Here is a 20,885-nt window from a genome sequence, read left to right on the forward strand (position 1 = left end):
TATCTCCAAATTCTCTTTGCTGCTGCCACATTAAGCTTCTTGTTACTTAGTGAACAAGCCATGCTGTCTGCCTCTTCATTTCTGCTCATGCTTTCTCAAGAATACCTTTCTCTGCTTAACCTACTTCTATTTTTCACTGTTCAGTTTATAAGCCCCTTTTATGAAAGCTTCCCTCATCCATTTCTTTCATTCAACAAATATATACTGAGCACCTATTATGTGCTAGGCTTTTTTTAAACATGGGATATTAGTGAACAAAACAAAGATCTTTGTTCTAATTGATTTTATGTTCTGTCAAAATCAGTTTTCCTCCTGTAATTGCACAACATTTCCTTTCTGCCTTAACAATTTGCTCACCCACAAATATCTTGAGTACACACCAAGTGCGAAGTTCAGAGGGGAAGATGCAAGGAGAAAGCAGATCTTGGTCTTACAGGCTATTAAGGGAATCGAATATGGGGTAGGAATTTTTAAGTGAGGCTAAATGACTATAAAAATTCAGAGAAAAACTTGGAGACATTGGGGAAGGCTTTATGAGAGGTGACTTGAACTGGACCTTTAAGGATGGAAAAAAGGACATTCTAAATGGTGGTGACATGACTAACATAGAAATGATGAGATGTATACAGGTAGACAGCAATTCACTCAGTTTGGCTGAGAAGGTGGGATAAGGAGGGGAGCAGTGGAAGACCCAGGGTTGGAAAGTTAGTAGGGGATCAGACTGAGGAGTTTGGATTTTTTTTTTTTTTGGATGGGCAGGAACCGGAAATCGAACCCGGGTCTCCCGCATGGCAGGTGAGAATTCTGCCACTGAGCCACTGTTGCACTGCCCAGGAGTTTGGATATTATTTCATTGGTAATGAAAGAATTTTGAGCAAACAAGAACTGATTCTAGCTGTGTTTGGGGAATGTTAATTTAGTAAGCATTACATAATGCTATTTTTCAGGGGGAGGGGGTAGCAGGGTTAAGTTAGAAGGTTTTTGAGCGAATCGACAACCAATGAGGTACTGAGCACTTATAGTGGAAGTAGTATACAAGAGATGGACAAGATTTCCAAGGTAGAGTCAACAGGATGTGAAACTTTTTGAAGTCAGTGGCCACGCCTTAATCATATCCAGCTTTGCAATGCAGAGCACAGTGGTACATAAGTGCTAACCAAATATTTGTTGAATGAACAAGTATTATGGGAGCTTGGTGTTATCTGAAATAGAGAAGGCCCCATGGAGGAAGGGCAATTTGGTTCTACTTTTGGTCTCTCTCTGCTAATACTTCCCCTCCTAAGGTCATTATAGTTCTATCAGGGTCCACTACCTAGTGCCTGGGTTGTAGGGTGAGGGAGGCCATAGGACTTCTCTCTCTTGAGCTGTTCTTACCTCTTGGCTGAGGACACTGTAATAGGCGGTAATAGCACTTGAATATCTTGACCCTACTCTGAGTGACCCTAGATGTTATTTGGTGGCTTTCTACTTCTAACAATTCTACTTTCTGCAGCAGAGGCTGGTGATTGGCTGTTTCTGAGTGATCTGCACTGTAGTGGAGTCATTTGTATTATTCCGGGGTCTGGGCCTCGACTTAGAAATCTGATGTTGTCAGTTTACCTGAAAGTATTTGGCTTGGAGATCTGATTTAAAAAAAAAAAAAAAAGGCAAACTCACAAGAGACATTATAATTTAAGGATGCAGGTAATTTTCATGCACCTGAACTGACACCCAGGAAACCACATTATGGTGTTCAGGAAACCACATAATGGTGTAATTTTTAAAACATATTTATAAAATTAGAGGATGGGAGATAGCTGTGGGAGCCTGATAAATGGGGCAGTGTTTCTAAAAGTGTGATCCCCAGACCAATAGTCTCATCACCTAGGAACTAGTTAGAAATGAATTTTCATCACTCCCGTACTCTCCCGGTTCAGTTCCTAGAAACAGACTAGGGCGTGGCAATCTATATTTCAATCAGCACTCCAGGTGGTCATTATGCACACTAAAGTTTGAGTATTACTGATTTGGAGAACTTAAAAAAAAAAATTAAGACTAGCTGTCAAAATTATAGCAATCTTTCCTAAACAGACCTTGATAAATACTAACATTTTCTTCCATTCCAATCCATTTTCCAGACTCTCTCTGCATTGGATCTTAACTCTTATTTTATAAGATCACACCTTACCAGTCAGTATTTTATTGTCCTTAATACATTGGACTAAGGGTATGCTCTAAATGTAAATGTCTTCAACACACTTAGGCAAATTGTCTCTTAATGTTGGGTTACTTCAGCAAGGATTTCCACAATGAGCAATGCAATACACTGATTTGCTAATGTAATGCTTCCTAACCTTGCCCCAAATTCTAAGGGTGCACCCTACTTGGAGAGAGTATGGATTTTTAAATATATTTATCATGTCATGTGACCATACTTTCCTTGGATCAAATAGCTGGGCACATAATTCTCTCTACAAAAACAAAAAACCCAGACACACTCACACATATACAAAGAAAGAAAACAATCCTGCAGAGTAATTTCTATTGGGAAGTTTGCTGGCTTAGCGGACAAAGGCTACAGATGAATGGAAAAATGCAGAAAAGACGGAAAATAAAACTTCAGTTGCATATTGCACACTTTATATCTAGTGGTTAATTCTGGTTTTCTCAAGCAAGGCTCCTGGGTTACAAATGAGGAAAATAGATCCAAGATTGAGTGACTTATTCAAGATGCCTCACGGGTGAATCATTAAGGATTTTCTCTCGGTGCTAGTCCAGCGGTGAGCCAAAGCTAAACAGGGCTCCCCAGAAAGGAGACCCCAGGGGAGAAGGAGACCCAAGATTTTCCCAAAGTGTTTAAGATCCTTTATTCTGGAAAACTGAAAAATTCATTTTAAAACGTTCATCTATTTTACCCCGGGTTTCTCTGAGCACACTTTCTTTTACCAAACTTAGTAAAAGTTTTTTGGATCTGTTGAAGGTGCTAAGGATGTAAGTCTAAATATACTTGAGATTATCTGGCAATGACTGCCCATCTTCCCCCATAAAGGTTTTTATTCTCTAAATTTCGAAATTTCATGTACATTTACTTTACTAGCTACTTCACAGAATTTCCACGCGTGGGACGCTGGCATGTCCTTCAGTCCCAGGACCTGAAGAGATGTTTGTGAACGAAAAGACCTTTTCACCGCGACTGAAAAGTGCTTGCGTCCTGGGTCAAAACCGCCCGACCCACAGCCCTACGGAAGTAGCCTGAGGCGCGTCCACTCCTGCCGTCGACTCTATCTCGCAGAGGGTGGGACGCCCGTTCCTTTTTACCAGTGACTCCCAACGACCACTTGGGTAGGAGGGCAGAAGGCGAGGAGGGCCGCTGCACTTGGTTCGGTTGCGCGGGTGCCAGGGGCGCCCGCGAGCAGGCGGAGAGCCGGCGGGAATCGCAAGGCCGCGGACGCGCGGGCGGAGCGGTGCGGGCCGCGAGCAGGCCGCGGGGGTGCGGTCCTACGGGCTGTAGGGGGCGCTGTGCACGCCCTTCGGCCCGGCCTCCGAGCGCAGATCTTTTTTAAAGGGCCAGCGGGGCACGTGGCTTGGGACGCAGTTCGCGGCCGCCCGGCAGGAGGTCCCGAGGCTGGGCGGCTCCCGTTCCGCCTCCGCCGTCGCCGCCGAGTCGAGCCAGGCCAGACAGGCCCGGTTCCTGAGCGAAAGCAGCCGGAGTGAGGGGACGGCGAGCAGCCATGGCCGAAGCGGCGCCGGCTCTGGTAAGCGCTTCCCGGGCCCGCGCGGACGCAGAGATGGACTCGGACGCCCGCGGCCCCGGCCGCCGCAGCCGCGTGGGCCAACGCCAGGGTCTCCGGAGTCTGGCCCGGTGCGCGAGCGGCTCACTTCAGCACGTCCTTCTCGTTCGCCACCTCTCGTTCATTTCCTGTCCCCGCGCTGGGCCCGCGTCGTGCTCCCTGGTTCTGCTGTCTGCCCGCGTCTTGGCGTCCGGGTGGGTCTTCCAGGCTGACCGACTGGGCGGCCCAAATTCCAGGCCCGACCGGGCGGGGCTGCAGCCGGCCGGTGCACGGACGCCAGGGGACCGGACGACCTGGTAGCCTTTCAAGGCCCTGCCAAGCCGGGCTTTATGATAATGCTTAAAGGCGATTATAATACCTTGCATTTGAACAGAGTACCTGTTTTTTTTGTTGTTTTATTTTATTCATTTTTTACCCCATCCATTGTTACATGTGAGCCGCTCAAGGGTCCGGAAGGCGGAGAGCAGGGGTCGCCAACTCCCTATAATAGCCAAAGAGCTGAGGCCCTCAAGGAAGGGACTGGTCCAAGGTCACACGTTCAGTCACTGTCAGAGCCTGGCAAACAGGCCAGGACTTTTGAATTAGACCACTCTAATACTTAATATTCTGTTTTTAGGTAAGGAGAAAATGAATGTCCACTAGTGGAATTATAGTTTATTTTTTATTTTTTATTTTCCTTCTTTCCCATTTTTGAAGGCTAGCTTAGATTTTAGAATGTTGGCTTGATAATGTGCAATACGTTGAATTCAGAGAAAAGGTCTTTTTTTGGCACACTTGTAGAAAGCTCAGTAAACGTATCTGCTATTGTTATTAATACATCTCGAAGTTTTTGAAATCGTGAGTTTTCTATTGCTTTTTTTAGGAGAACATCCTCTCTCCTGTCTTTTAATCAGTGAGTTTGGTGTGTATTCTTTTTTGGGTTCCCTGAGTGCAAGAGAGACTAAGGTGGTTGGGGGTTCTATGTGTTTATGGTTCCATTCCCTGGAGAAGAATGGCCTTTCTGTCACTGAACTGCTAACATCAGCAGCTCCAGCTAGCCTACTCCCCACTTTTTTCCGACCTCCAGGCTACCTTGCTCCTTTTCCCTCTTGTTGCACCTGAGAGCCTAAGAAACTTTACCAAACAGGACAGATTTGCTGTGGACTCCTTTTTTTTTTCCCCCAGCTGTACTGTATTATTATTATTATTATTATTTTGCATGGGCAGGCACCCGAAATCGAACTCGAGCCTTCAGCGTGGGCAGGCAGGAACTCTGCCTGCTGAGCCAGCGTGGCCCACCTTGTATTATTTTTTAAATGCAATTTTATTGAGATATATTCACACATCATATAAACCATCCAAAGTATATAATCAGTGGCTCACAGCATCATCATATATTTGTGTATTCAACACCATTATCAATTTTAGGACATTTGCATTACTGCAAATAAAGAAATAAAAATAAAAAGGACACCCCAAACATCCCATATTCCTTACCCTTCCCCCCATTATATATACTTTTTATCTTTATTTTATTACTCTTCTACCCATACAGCAGGCAAAGGGAATGTCAGTCACAGGCCTTTACAGTCACATGGTCACAGGCCAAAAGCCATACCATTATACAGTCATTTTCAAAGATCAAGGCTACTGGACCACAGTTCAACAATTTCAGGTCTTTCCCTCTAGCTATTCCAATACACCAGAAACTAAAACGAAATATCTGTATAATGATATTGACTCTTGTTAGCATGTCTTTTCATCCTTTTGTTTATTATGGCTGTTTCAGACCACATCTGATTTTTTTCTGTATCCCATTTTACCTTTGCTGTGATAGTTGTCCAGAATTGTTATTGAATTAATGTATTAATTGTTTAGTCTTCCATTTATTCCATAAATGTTTACTGAGCATCTGCAATGAATGAGGCACTTTTCAAAGATGGGAATATAACTACCAATAAAAGATAACCTCGTGGAGCTTATGTTCTCCATGATGATAAACAGCAATAAAACAACAATGAAAAGAGGAAACAGCAGGCTGTGACTATCAGGATGCCTACTTTAGCTGTGTCAGTCATCAAGGTCTCTAAAAGGCAGTGTTTGATCTGGCGCCATAAAGATGAGAGAGAGCCAGGCATGCATGTTTGTGGGGGAAGTGCTAATGCAAAGGAGGGGGGCTCTGGAGAACAACGGAATGAAAAAGATGGAGAAAGAAAAGCCCTATAAACCATTTCATCCGCAGCCCTGAGCTAGAACCATCACCATTGTCAATATTATCAGCATTATCATCTTAGCTATATCAACAGTAGAGCTCACATTGAGTGTTTTTACAAGGATTATCTTTTTAATTTTTACACTCCTGTTGATGTAGCTACTATTATCTCCATTTTCTAGATATGGAAGTGTAGTTAAAAGATGTTAAAAAACAAAGAAACAGGGTGCACGAGTGGTTCAGTGGTATATTGCTCATCTTTCATGTGGGAGACACGGGTTCGATTCCTGGACCATGCACCCCCCAAAAATTAGAAACAAACTCTTGCGCAAAGTCAACCAGCCCGCGAGTGGCAGAGTTGTGAGTTGCACCCGCGCTGTCTGAATTCACAACTCAAATTCTTAGCTGCAGTGCTATAAAGCCACCATGTGTTACTCTGTTCTGTCATCTTCACAAGAGGGAACTAAGATCAAAGAATGAAAGTCATTTCTTTGATACTGCATGCACTTGCTCTCATTGACCGTATTTTTCCTTTGTTTTCCCCACTTGCTGATACCTTGGTCCAGCCAGTATCTCTTCTCACTGAGGCTCCTAACTGCCATCCCAACTTCACTGTCTGTCCCCCACACTGCTACCTGACTGACTTAATCGGGGCAGGTACCATTCTGAGGTTTCTTTGTGAGGTGGAAATTTTGATGTATAATTCAGATATCATCTCTCTTTTCTCTGCTTGTGAACAGGCTGCAGAGAGGGACAAACAAACAGAAGACCAAAGGCCTTTGACGCCTTCTCCCTCATCTCAGCTGGCTTCTGAGAAGAACTCGTACCTGTACTCCACAGAGATCACACTGTGGACTGTGGTGGCTGCCATTCAGGCCTTGGAAAAGAAGGTGGATTCCTGCCTAACCCGCTTGCTGACTCTGGAGGGACGAACAGGGACAGCTGAGAAGAAGCTGGCTGACTGCGAGAAGACGACCTTGGAGTTTGGGAACCAGCTGGAGGGCAAGTGGGCTGTCCTAGGGACCCTGCTGCAGGAGTACGGGCTGCTGCAGAGGCGGCTGGAGAACATGGAGAACCTGCTGCGAAACAGGAACTTCTGGATCCTGCGGCTGCCCCCAGGCAGCAACGGGGAGGTCCCCAAGGTAACCCTTTGGGCATCCTTGGGTGGGGGGCCAGAGAGGTCGTGCCTGTAAGTATGTGTGTGAGTGTGTGTGACACTTGTGGTTCCAGGTGCCCGTGACCTTTGATGATGTAGCTGTGTATTTTTCCGAGCCAGAGTGGGGAAAGCTGGATAATTGGCAGAAGGAGCTCTACAAGCACGTGATGAGGGGGAACTATGAGATGCTGGTCTCCCTAGGTAAGGCTGTATAGGTAGGGATTTGGCCTCTGTCCACAGATTGGCGTTCTGCAGTCTGTGTCTTTGATTTGGACATCTCTGCATTTCTTTGGGCAACTGGGTATCTGGTGTCAGGTCCTAACCTAGCTCTCTTTCCCCATTCTGTACGCAGATTATGCCATCTCCAAACCTGACATCCTCACCCAGATAGAGAGGGGAGAGGAGCCTTGTCCTAAAGACCACTGGGGACAGGAGAAGGAGAATGAGAAAGAGGCAGCACTTCCAAGGGAGCTGGGTACTGGTAAGTGTGGGAGCAAGATGGGAAAATGGTGGGAGCAAACCAAACCATGGTCCCAGCTTTCTCTGGGCTTCCCTTTTGTCTTTTGGAACTCCCCAGACAATCCTGGGTCAGGAAGGAAGCATATGCTCTTAACCCAAAGTGCAGAATGCTCAGTTTAAGGTCACCCAGACAGGGGTGAGTAGAACTTTGACCTTAGAATTATATAGCTTCTACATCTGTACAAAGAGGATAATAACACTTGCATCACGTGGTTGTTGTGAGGATTAACTGAGGTGGTAAGTGTAAGGCACATATAGACTGAGCATTTAATAGTAAATGGTACCTTATTATCAATAGTATACCAGATGTAGCTATAATAGTGTTAGTAGCTTTGCCTCCAGCTTCTGGTGTCTCCAGTTGTAGCCATGTCCATCCATTGCCTCAGGAAGTCCTGTGTTCTTAACCCCCGCCCCCCCCCCCCCCCGCTGCCCTGCCCCCTCTGTGCATCCCTGTTCCTCAACTCCAACCTTAGCTATAAGGCCTGTTAATGCATTGTCTTCCCTTTGTGAAAATGGGCCCTTGGGAAGGAGAGGCCAGGGCACAGTTTGTCCCCATAGCTCGTGTGGGTTAGGACAGTGGTTCCCAACATTGACTGTATATCAGAATTTCCTGGAGAACATTTTTTTTTTTTAATAAAAAATTTAAAATCCATGGAAGTAGAGAGAATAGACAATGAACTATTATCACTCCACAGAATATCATCCAATACCTAGTCCGTGTTCCATTTTTTCTGATTGTCTCAAAAATGTTTTCTACATGGATCCTGATTCTAACAAATCTAAGTCCACATATTACATTGGCTTATATGGAGGTCTCTTTTATTTAGTCTAAAAAAGCTATCCCCTCCAACTTTTTAATAGCTTTTTGAGATATAATTTACAGACTATACAATTCACCCATTTAAAGAGTACAATTTAATGTTTTTTAGTTTTTTACAGAGTTTTGCCACCATCACCTCAGCCTAATTTTAGAACTTTTTCTCCCCTCCGAAAAGAAACCCAGTACCCATTAGCAGTCATTCCTCATATCTCTCTCCCCCACCTCTTAGCCCCTGGCAACCACTAATCTACTTTATGTATTTCTGGATTTGCCTGTCGTAGACGTTTCATATGCTAGAATCATACAATATGTGGCCTTTTGAGTCTGACTTCTTTTACCGAGGGTCATCCACATTGTAATCATTACTTTATTTCTTCTTATAGCTGAATGTTCTACTTTATAGATATTTACCACATTTTGTTTTTCTATTCATTGGTGGATGGATCCTCTCCCTTCTAAATATCATTTATTGAAAAATTTAATGTCCTTTACCTTAATATCTTTGTTAATCCCACATTCTGGATTTGGTGTCATTTAATATGCTCTGTTTTCTGTAAACTGGTAGGTTAAGTCTAAAGGCTTACTAAGATTCAGATTCAGTTTTTTGGTAAGCCTGTGTCAGAGGTGGTACTGTACTCCATATTATCTTATGTCAGGAGGCACAAAAGATATGACTCTCTTTTTTTTTTGTAACCCTACAACTGATCAGTGGTTTCCGGTATTGTCAGCCTTACTCTTCTATTGTAAAGTTCCCTATCATCTTTTCACCTAATGATATTAATAGCCATTGATGATTGTTGCCTGGATTTTTTATTTCATTAAAGCTTGCAAAATCATAAACTTGTTATTACTTCTGCACTTAATAGCTGATGTATTTTTATAAGAAATAATTTCCCTAACAGCTCTTGTTATACTGAAATGTGGTCTACAGAAAAAGCAGGATAGATGCTTAAATCTTTCTCTTTATCAATTTTCAGAGTAAGTTGGTGGCTTAGCAGCCTCATAGGTGACCATTGACTTTTTTTTTTTTTTAGTTTTATTATGAATTCATAGATTGTTGAATATTATATGTCCCAGTCCATTGTAGCCATTATTTTTCACGTTTAAACTGTCTCATTATTAGCCAGTAGGAGCCCCTGGAAGTTAGCAAATAGATCATTTTGAAGTGAGCGCATTGGTTTTCACACACCATAAGCATTCTAGACTCAAATCTTCTGTAATTCCTGTCCTAGAGGTGGAATCAAAATTCCTTCAAGGAGTTCTGGTTCCTTTCAATGAGAAATGGTATTTAGGGACCACAGCATGAGTGCTAGGGCCTAGAGATGCTAATTGTTGGTATTACTTCTAGGCCTTCTCTGAAAATATGTATGTTAGACATGAGGCATGCAACTAGGTGAATGAACCTTGAGGACAGTAAGCTGAAGAAAATAAGCCAGAAACAAAAAGAAAAATATTATAATGCCTCACTAATACGGACTAACTATAATGTGCAAACTATGAGAAATGAATTCGAGAGCGTAGGTTATCATGTGAAGGAACGGTTCCTAAATTGTAAGGTCTTATAGCAGTCACATCTGTTTCGGAATTGTAACTGTTATTTCTAAATTCTGAGATGCTGAGCTCTTTGTGTATAATCTGTTCATTCCATGGAACTTCGGGTATTTGTGTGACACCTGAGACTCAGAGCTAGAGTTCTGCAGCTATGAAAGTCAGCATCACTCCATATAGCAACTGTTAAAGACACTGAAAAAGTGATCAGACTTTAATTAGAGATATGAATGAGGTTGGTCTGGGTAGGACTAAGGTAAATCAGACTAAAGGGTGAAAGATGATATTGACTATTTTAAAACTTCAACTTCTGTGTGAGACCAAATGAAAGGTTGTTTATTTGGTAGCACACTATCTAACTTAGCTTGTATGGTCAGCTTATCTGAACACTATAATTACATGGAACCATGAATAGGGAGTGAGATCTTGTTGGTTTGTTCAGATTGGTGTGATGCCCTGATATATCCCAGAGTAATCTGGGCAGAAGACTAAAAAGTATTTGCGACGTCCCCTTGAGGGACTGGGGGAAAAGGTGGAAATATTAAACTTCCTGACCTGGGGAAAACCTGATATCCTTGCTAGTATTAGGGGCTGTCAGTTTGATGGATAGGCTCTCGATCTTTAGGCTTACCCTTCTGAAACTTATTCCTACAAAGGAGAGGCTAAGCCTCCTTATAATTATGCCTAAGAGTCACCCCCAGAGAACCTCTTTTGTTGTTCAGATGTGGCCTCTCTGAAGCCACTCTGCAGGTAGACTCACTGCCCTCCCTTCTGTGTGGGACATAACTCCCAGAGGTGTAAATCTACCTGCCAACATGGGACATGATTTCCAGGGATGAGCCTGGCCCAGACATCTTGGGAGTGAGAAAGCCTTCTTGACCAAAAGCAGAAAATAAATGAAACAAAATAAAGTTTCACTGGCTGAGATTTCAAATAGAATTGAAAGGTCTTTCTGGAGGTTATTCTTATGCAGTATATAGATATCCCTTTTCAGTTTTTGGTATATTGGAGTAGCTAGAGGGAAATACTTGAAACTTTGAACTATAATCTAATATCCTTGATTCTTGAAGATGATTGAGTAACTGTAGAGCTTTTAAGTGTGAATGTGAAAACCTTGTGACTGACATTCCTTTAATCCAGTGTATGGACAGATGAGTAAGAAAAAAAATAAACAAAAATAAACAATGAGGGGTATGGGATGTTTTGGGTGATTTTTATTTTTATTTTTATTGTTTTGGAATAATGAAAATGTTCAAAAATCTATTGTAATTATGTCCTGGTGCCTGTCCATGCAAAAAAAAAAAATCTATTGTAATTATGAATGCACAGCTTTATGATGATTCTGTGAACCACTGATTGTACACTTTTGGATGATTATATCTCAGTAAAAAAATTGAAGAGAAAAAAAGAAAATATGTATGTTAGAAAAAAGAAATCATGAGTTCATACTGATATTTCCAATTCAAATTTATCTTTCTTTGATTTTATAAAATTAAACAAAATTTTTTTCTTACTGAGGTTGTGGGTTAATAGAACAGTCAGGCATAAAATACAGGATTCCCATACACCACCCCACCAACAACAACTTGCATTGTTGTAGAACATTTGTTATAATTAATAGTGGCACATTTTTATAACTGGACTATTAACTAAAGTCTATGGTACTTCCATGGAATTTAAAAAATTTTTTATTCTGTTACCATATATACAACCTAACATTTCCTCTTTTAATTATATTCAGATATATACATCAGTGCTGTCAATTGCTTTCACAGTGTTGTGCTATTACCAGCACCATCCATTACCTAAACATTTCCACCATTCCAAAGAGGAACCCTGTACATTTCAAACCTTACCTTCTCATTCCCTACCCCTACCCTGTCCCCTGGTAACCTATATTCTAGATTCTGACTCTATCAGTTTGCTTATTCTGATTGTTTCAAATATGCGAGATCAAATATTTGTCCTTTTGTGTCTAGCTTATTTCACTCAACATGATGTCTTCAAGGTTTCATCTGTGTTGTCACATGTAAAAGGACTTCAGTCCTTTTTATGGTTGAATAATATTCCATTGTGTTTATATATCACATTTCATTTATCCATTTATCAGTTGATGGACACTAGGCTTGCTTTTATCTCTGGGCAATTGTGAATAATGCTGCTATCTTTCTTTGATTTTATAGTTTTATATCACCTTTGTTTTACATGGAAATCTTAAATTCCTAATTATATTAACATAATTACTTATTTATATTATTTTAAAGCCAATCCAAAATTTTCAGTATCTTAAAATATCTTAAAATTTCAAAATAAAGAAGCCAACATTAGTACTAACAATAAGACTTTCGAAAGGAATTTAAGTTGTTTTTTATTTTGGTGGTGGTGGGGGTGCATGGTCTGTGAATTTAAGTTTTTCTGCAGCTCTTTTCTGTCCCCTGAATATAGTCCACTTGGGGCTTATTTTCTGTAGTGTTTATATCACCAACTTGATATACAATTAAGTTCATTTATTTCAGTTTACTTTTAACTTTTTAGAGATTGTTCTTTTTTCTCTTTGATTTAACTTTTTTTAATATGTAAGGTATTTTATATTTACAAGTCAAAGCTATTTAACAGGATTCATTCAGGGAAGTCACATTTCCAACCTTGTTTCCTCTCCCTAGATAACATTTTCACTTGTTTTTTGTTCATACTTCCAATGTTTCTTTTTGAAAATGTAAGTAAACCCATGGATGTATTTGTATACCCAGTCCCTGTCTTATACAATGTGTCCAAGAAATCACTTTAATATAGAGATCTTTCTCATTTCTTTTCTGTGGATGCAGAGTGTTTCTTGGTGCGGTATACCATATATTTATTTAACCAGTCCCCATTGATGGACGATTTGGGTCATTCCCAATACATTGCTAATATAAAAACAGCTCTAGTGAATACTTTATGCGTAAGTCATTTCATATTTTTGCCTGTTTAACTTTGGGATAGATTCCTAGAAGTTGGACTGCTGGGTCAAAAAAGTAAATGAACACGTAATGTTCCCTTTCATAGATTTACATCTTTCTGCATTCTGATCAGCATTAAGAGTGCCTCTTTCTCCACAGCCCTGCCAACAAAGAACATGCTCAAACTTGTAAGATTTATTAATCTAATAGATAAAAAGCAGTCCTTCAGTGTAAGCTTAAGGGCACCTCTCTTATTAATGTGGTTGAGTATCTTTTTATATATTTAAGGGCCATTTTAATTTCTTAGTCTGTGAATTACTTGTTCCTATCTTTTGCCCTAGGATACTTTTTAAAAATGCATATATCCTGGGCCCCACCCAGAACTACAGATCAGAATCTTAGGAGTGTTCCTTAGGTGGTCCTTATTCAGCTAGCCTGGTTGAGAGCTTGGGATTGGGAATCACCATTGTAGTATTCTGAGCCTAGAGTTCTGAAAAGCCAGATTCTTTACCCTCCTGTTATGACCTGTCTGTCTGGTGCTCTTAAGTAATAAATTACTGTGTTGTACAATATTCATGGAGACTTTAGACCAGAATCTAGTCATGCAATTATCTGTCAAGTTTATTTAATTACAATACCCTGTTCTTTATCTAATACCCCAGGATCCCTGCTGCTCTCCACTGAGCCATTCCCCAGAGGATCCCTCACCAGATAAAGAATCTGCTGGGGACTCCAGAAAACTTGCAGCCACCTGGGAGATCTTTGTGTTGTACTCAGTGTCCCTGATTTGCATTTCCAGGCCTTCCTCCATATCCAGAGCATGTCCCCAGCCCAATCAGCCCTGCCCAGGAGGAGCCAAAAGAATGGCAGGCTTCTGATCACTCGCAAGACTCAGAAGCCAGAGTAACCCCACGTGGGCCAAGCATCGGTGAGTGAGGACAGTCCAAGGCTGCAGTATAAATGGTGTCACAAGGCAGTACATGGTTACTAAACAAGCAGTGCTGAGAGGAAGTGCTCTAGAAGCTCGGAAGTGGTAGACATGGGTGGCAACTGGGCTGGGCTAAATTGGACAGGCTTCCTGGAAAGGAGATCCCCAAGACAGGCCTTAAAAGAAGAAGTCAAGAGCATTTTCAGTCTGAGAAAATGGCCTGAGTAAAGGCATGTTTAGGGGCTGGATATACCAGTCTGGCTGGAGTGAATGGAGGAGTACGCTAGGGCAGGTAGTAGGCCTCTTCAGGTTCTTCAGGAAGGTTACATTAAACGGAGTGCTATACGTCATATACTTTTCACAGTGCCAGCTTGTTGCAATTCCGCAGTAAATGTCCTCTGTCTGAAGCCCTAAAAGGCACTCTGCCTTTAGTCACCACTTACTCTGCTTTTCTGTCTGCTCTGATTTAAAGGCAATGCCTGTCCATCTTTTCACAAAAAATGGAATATAACTCAGAGAATACACAGCAATGATTGGCAAATAATCTGAAGAGTTTTCCTTGTTTTCTATCTGAAGACTTTGCTGGCTTGGCTTTTACTGCTTCCCCATTCTTTCTCCTTTCTGCTCATCTGACTTTTCGGTCTGTGTGTGTTGCTTTCTCTCCGGTTATTTTTATGTATCTGCTCCATTTTTGTAAACTCCCTAAGGTTGGGGGGTGATACTTTCTCCCTTTTGTCTTTACCTCCTTCCCCAGGCAGTGTGTACATTTGGGCTCTGCTCATGGAGTAGGAGAGATGTCACATTTTCATATAGGAAGGCAGTTCCTGGCCCCATCATCAGACTTTGGCCCCAGCCTCACCAAACCCTCTGTCCTTTTGAGGCCCATTGGGTGACAGTGTTGAGGAATGAGTTGTTAGCACTAGTCCATGTGAGTACGGATTATAGCCTTCATTGTTCCCGCCTCTGAAGCTGAGGCTGTTGACTAGGAGCTGCATTCCTCCTGACAAAAGCCCCGCGAACCCCTTTTTCTGGTAGGTGCTCATGCATGTCCAGGGCTTGATAGGGAGATGGCAGTCCCACCTTTTCAGAAACCCAATGTCAAGGAAGGCCCTAACAGGATTCTTTCTCACACAGGGCCTCCAACCAGCACCAATGTTTTGCCCTCAATTAAACAGGAAGAAGAATCTTCAGATGGCGAGTTACCAACCTCCCCTCCCAGGGAAATCTTGCCTGACGTGGAACCAGGTGAGTGCAGAGAGGAGACCTGTGACCTAGCAGAGTCACAAAAGACTACAGGAATCCCTTTTGGAATGGGGGAGGGGGAGGGGTGTCCCACAGCTTCACTAGTCCCACAACCAGTGATGGGCATCTCTTTGAGGGTTGCCCCTACCCCACTACTTAGGTATTATTTCTCTAGGGACTCTGGGGACCCAGAGCTGTTTACAGTCTTGTCTTTTACCCATGACTCTCTGGCATGGCTGGGAAAGTGCTTCTTGAAAACAAACTGCACTCCACCAACTTTGTGGTCTGATCATAGAATGACCATTCATATTATCTTGTTTTGGCCTTACAGCAGCTCTATGAGTGGCCCAGTTTCACAGTCTCCAATGTCTTACATTTAGTATGGGATTTGAATTCAGGCCCTCTCCACTAGAGTATGCATCAGGCTTACATCCTGATGAACAGGAAAAAATGAAGCAATTATTGCTCATTCTGGCATTAGGAAAATTTTCTGCCATGATAGAAAGAGATGCATACAGCTGTCCTCCAGTTCCATTGGTAACTGCATTAGAGGAGAGGCAGAAATGAAATTTAGGTGCACTTTGGGTTTATTGGGTGGTAGGAAACAATGCTGGACATGAGATTAAAATGCAGAGATCTAGGAGCCTTAGCCTTCACAAAACATAGGGCCTGAGACCTTCATTAATCCCTAAATTCAAGAGAACTATTAATTCTTTAATGAATTTAGTCCATTAAAATGTAATGAAGTTTCACCCCAAATTTAGGTGGTTCCTAAAGATTCCTAATATTCTATAGCTATAGGACTAAATTTAAAACTAGTTGGGCCATTTCTAACATAGAAATAAAGTTCTTATCATGAGTTTATTAATGAATATTGCCAGGTAAGCTTCAATGAGCAGAGACCCAATAAGGTCTTATAATTAAGATACTGCTCTGTGTAGGTTCACCAGTTAAGGATCACACTCCTCCACAGCAGACTCCCAGCATGTTGAATTCATGCTTCACAAGATTATAAATTACTGTAGTCATGGAACTTGGAAATTGCTTGTGCAGGGCTAAAGTTTTTGTTTTAAATGTGCAGAAGGTGAGGTTCATTTGTAAGCTTTAGAGCAGCTTTGGCTGCTAGATGCTGTGGGAGATCAGAGAAGAGAGTGGTTGGGAAAAATCTTCCAGGAGAAGACCAGAGGTGAACAGCACTATGATTTGAAAGAATGCACAGAGTTCCAAATAGGGGTCCATGGCCACGAATTTTCCTTCCTAGTTTAGGGACCCTGATAGCTGTCTGCTGAGTCCTCTGGTCTCAGAAGTAGGTTCTTCACTGGGACCAGCCCCTCCTTTTCACTGCTCTGTACTGGCAGTTCCTTTCTCTCCATCTGTCCTCACAGTAAAGTGAATCCCACAATGAGAAACTGCAGATGTTGCTCCATTGGACACCCCTCTGTAAGTCCCCACTAGTCAAGAATCAGGTCCTAGGTACCTCCTGCCTATCACCAGAGACTAGGGACTGGTGTACAGTGGATGTTCAATGCATATTTGTTAAGTGGATGAATAAATTTGACTGTGGGTAAATCATTTATAATTTCCAGGCCCTGGACTGTAAGATAAACCCTTAGGGCCTCTTACCCAGTTTGGAGCCAGCCCTGGGCCTATAGAACTCATAGTTATTCATAGATCATGAGTGATGTCATCAGAAATCTTTTTTTTTTATTTATTTTTTATTTATAATACATAACCACATACAAACATAAACATTCTTATCATATGATCATTCCGTTCTTGTTATATAATCAATAACTCACACTATCATCACATAATTGTATATTCATCATCATGATCATTTATTAGAACATCTGCATCAATTCTGTCATCAGAACTCTTAAGGATGGGAGACCTTCAAAAACCTCTACCATGGCCAGTGTATCTCATTGTCCAGGATCCCTTTGCTAGTGTCTGTCTCTGTTTTAGTCTTCCCTTCATTCTCCCACTCATCTTTTTCCTCACCTTCCCTTCACCTGCTTTTGTAACCAACTGCTTTGTCTGACCCTTGACCTCTTAGGCTCCCTGGTCCCTCGTCTTGCATCTTGGGTCTCCTCTCTTCTGATGTCCTTTGCTTGGCCCCCAGGAATGGACCAACTGAGCCTTTCAGCCACATGATAACAAGCATAATTAATCTCAGTATAAGGCAGTGTCTCTTGCTGCTGCCCTATGAGCAGGACCCGTACTATGTGCTGTGAGCACTTGGAGGAGAGTTCAGTGAAGGCAGGAATGGGAGTGGGTACACATCTGATTAGAGACTGAGCCTTGAAGCAAGGACCAGGGGTAGGGGTTCCAGGTTGGGGAGCATGTGTAGTACACTTGGAAATCAATATAGATTCCTTTCACCAGGTGGTGGTGGTGTGATCATCAAGACAGAAGCACAATCTGAGGATGAGATGATGCCCGAGCAGCTCTTCCTGGGGGAACCCTCCAGCCTGACTGAGGGTAGAATCCCCAGAGGGTCCAGGAACAGAACTGGGGGCACCAGTCAGCCTCATGCTGTGGGTGTACCAAGGGTGCAGGCAGGGGACCTGCGCTCACCAGGGGCTGTCGGGGAGCCGCCTCGTGTTCTCCCTCGCCGTCGAGAGCGGACCTTCCTGTGCCCTGACTGTGGGCAGAGCTTCCGCTTGAAGATTAATTTGACAATTCATCAGCGGACCCATGTGAAGGAGGATCACAGGAAGGCCCAGGGCAGCTCACCCAGTGAGTGGGGAGAAGCCCATTCCACACTGGAGCCAGGAGAGGTGGTTGTGCCTGGCCCTGTCATCCGCTGGCTTCCGGAGGAGCCTGAGGGCCACCGCTCCCTGGCAGGCCGTACCTTCATGGGGCGGAGGCCAGCAACCACCAAGGTATACCACTGCAGCGAGTGTCTGCGCTTCTTCCAGCAGCGCAAGAGTCTACTGCTGCACCAGCGCCTGCACACAGGCAATAGTCAGGGCTGGCCCTCCTGTCCCTACTGTGGCAAGGCCTTCCGCCGGCCCTCGGACCTCTTCCGTCACCAGCGCATCCACACTGGTGAGCGGCCTTACCGCTGCCCCCAGTGTGGCCGGGCCTTCAACCGTAACCACCACTTGGCCGTCCACATGCAGACTCATGCCCGAGGCCAGGCAGGCCCACACTGTTCTGCCCCAATGGCCCACCAGGGAAGCCCATCCCATCCCCGCCCCCGCCCCCGCCAAACTGAGGTGGGTTGAGCCAGGCAACAGCCTGCCAGAGGCACTCTCCAGACCCCCCTGGGGCACTTCCCTGGCAGGGCCTATTTAGAGTGACAGCACTTCCCTTCTTTCCACTGGTGGGGCCTTCTCCTTGGTTTTGAGAGAGTTTTTTTCCATTCAAATGGAAAACATTAGCCCTCTTGGTGAGGGAGTGTATAGGACAGAGGCCCCAATTTCTTGTTTTCTAAGTTTGTCTGTCACTTTTTACTGCCCTTTATGCATTCCTGATTTATAAAGGATCTCTAAAGTTTAAGGGATGTCAATTTTTGGTAGGGTCTTTGGCAGGTACCATAGACAGTCAAAAGGACAGATTGTGGCCCTTCCATGATGGGGCCAGTAAAGTAATTGGAGGCCTAGGATTTTGATTTTATACAAAAGGTCTTCTGTCTGCTATCAGCATGAGAAACAGCAGCATGGACAGACAGCCTGAAGAAAACACACTGGAAATTTGATTTTTCTACTTTATTTTGAATGCTTTTTTCTCTTAATGGAGCCTTTCTATGCTTTTGTAAGTGCTGTATATGGTTGCAAAGGGGACCAAGAGCTCCTGAGGAGGGACAGGAGTTTCTCTGCCACCTCTTTTGTGTATAGGGATAGAAAAGCTAGAAGAAGAAATAAGTCTAGATTAGCCTGTGGGTGCTGATGGAGAACATCAACCCTGGAAACAAGGTGTCTTCCCAGTTGTGTTTGTCACTTGGCTCAGAGTGATGCTTCATTATTCCTAATCCTTCCCACAAAGGATATTCATTTCCATTATTTAGTTGGGTTGGTTATCAGTTGCCAGAGGGACCCCAAAGCCCAGAGTAGCTTCCTCTCAATGTCTTACTGTTAATGGACATGCAAAACCATCAATTGACTACATCCCAAAAGAGAGGTTGGTAAGGGGATGCAGAGTGAGCTCAGGAAGTGCCTTCTCCCTGAGAGGAAGACCTGAGTGAGGATGATTAGCCATCCTGGTCTCTGGGACCTCCAGGCCTGGATTATCATATAAAAGAGGAGGATGCCACCTGCTTTTGGATAGTTTGAGAAATTTGGAATCTGTGGCAGAGTTAAGGCTAGGATGAAACTAAGGTGAATCTTTTAACCATTCCTCATCTGACGTGGGGGACAATGACCCCAGTACTTAACCTTGGGGTTATCAGGGTATTAATAGATTTGGAGGCATTAGGACAAAGGTGAAACCTGATTTTATTCTTCCTTTCAAGTTCAGTTCCCCCTTTTTCCTCCATGTTGATCTCTTCCCTTCTCCCATCATAATCCCTCAGGAAGGGCATTTATCCGGAGTGAATTGGAGGGTTCTACTGGATTCAGAGTGAGGTAAAACTTGCCGACTAGGTTATCTCCTCTAGGAGCCCATTACATTTTAATGGAACAAAATCTTAAGCAAAGCAATGAGGTTCAAATCTTAGAAGTTCTAGCAATGGTGACAGGTCTCTAGGCAAGATTTTGAGGATGCCTTGGGGCTTAAGTCACACCACCTTGGGTACTACCTATAGACCCGGCATCTGTGTGGGTGATTTTGAAACGAGTGAATTTGGGTCCACAGCTGTCTTGATAGTTTGTTGTGCTTATTTGTCTGGCACTGAGAAGTAAGTGGCCAATGTTGAGGTTGGATTCTGAGTTCCTGTGTCCCTGGCTTTGCTACTTCCTGTTGCCCTCTTCTGACCCTGGCATCTCACAGAGTTGGGGGCAAATGATTAAAAACATGACATCACCTTCTGGGGCAAGGGAGAGTGTATACAAGTCAGTGACAGTTCAGCCAAGCCCCTCTGGGTTGGGGAAAAAATATACCACTTTCTCTGGGGTGGATATTTGTCTGCTCTGGCACCCCCACAAGTCAGAACTGGGCTGTCAGCAATTGTTCAGACAGGATATGATGAAAGCCCATGGTTAACCCTGAGTAAGAGCTACTCTCAGGAGTTTATCTGGGGATACCTTAGTGCTAAGAATTTTGTTCAGTTCCTAGGCCTGTTTTTCCAATGCCAAATGTTCTGTGTAAAGACAGGTACTCTAAAAGAAGCGCAAACCATGATTAATGATGCAGTACCACTTCATTTTTCTTTTATTCCGTATCATTCACTGTGCTTGTCTCTGGGCTAGATTTTTTGAGTTCGCCTCCCGCTCAGTAGGTGTTTAAAGAACCTTTCTTTGTTATTGGAATGCGTTAGCGGAGACAGCGTGGAGCAGAAGCAGAGCAGTGCCCAGGACCTAGAAGGCTGGGATCTGGCTCTGGTTTGGCCCCTGACTCACTCCCTGCTCTGGGCCTCAGCTTCCTCATTATTAAAATAAAGAAAGGGTTGGGCTGTGACGCTACAGGCTTTTAAAAACTGTGAAGTGATGGTCCCTTACCGTATTAGGTGCTCAATAAATATGTTGGAATAAACGAGTGCGTGCACATCATCTGGTTTCTGAAGGTTTGTGGCTCTACAGCGCAGCAACAGCTGGCGAAGCGGCTAGGCTACTCCGCCAAGGGCTGCAGGCTAGCACTGGCGCCGGGCGCTCGCACCTGCAGGTTGCAGGC

General features: G+C 43.4%; 1 protein-coding gene across 2 annotated transcripts; it reads left to right on the plus strand.

Annotated features, from left to right (window-relative positions):
• Positions 1-3,520: 3,520 nt before the first annotated feature.
• ZNF783 (zinc finger protein 783) lies at positions 3,521-20,881 on the plus strand. 2 transcript variants are annotated; one of them, XM_077149033.1, is made up of 7 exons: positions 3,521-3,734; positions 6,702-7,103; positions 7,192-7,318; positions 7,470-7,598; positions 13,743-13,871; positions 15,006-15,116; positions 17,499-20,880. In XM_077149033.1, the coding sequence occupies exons 1-7, from the start codon at positions 3,711-3,713 to the stop codon at positions 18,341-18,343; spliced, it is 1,767 nt and encodes a 588-aa protein (XP_077005148.1). In that variant the 5' UTR covers positions 3,521-3,710; the 3' UTR covers positions 18,344-20,880. The 2 variants fall into 2 exon arrangements, with proteins under 2 accessions (XP_077005148.1, XP_077005137.1); XM_077149022.1 differs by lacking the exon at positions 3,521-3,734 and adding an exon at positions 5,063-5,424 and having other exon boundaries at positions 17,499-20,881.
• The last annotated feature ends 4 nt before the right edge of the window (positions 20,882-20,885 follow it).

Source organism: Tamandua tetradactyla, chromosome 1 (assembly GCF_023851605.1).
Source record: "Tamandua tetradactyla isolate mTamTet1 chromosome 1, mTamTet1.pri, whole genome shotgun sequence".
NCBI classification, from domain to species: Eukaryota; Metazoa; Chordata; class Mammalia; order Pilosa; family Myrmecophagidae; genus Tamandua; species Tamandua tetradactyla.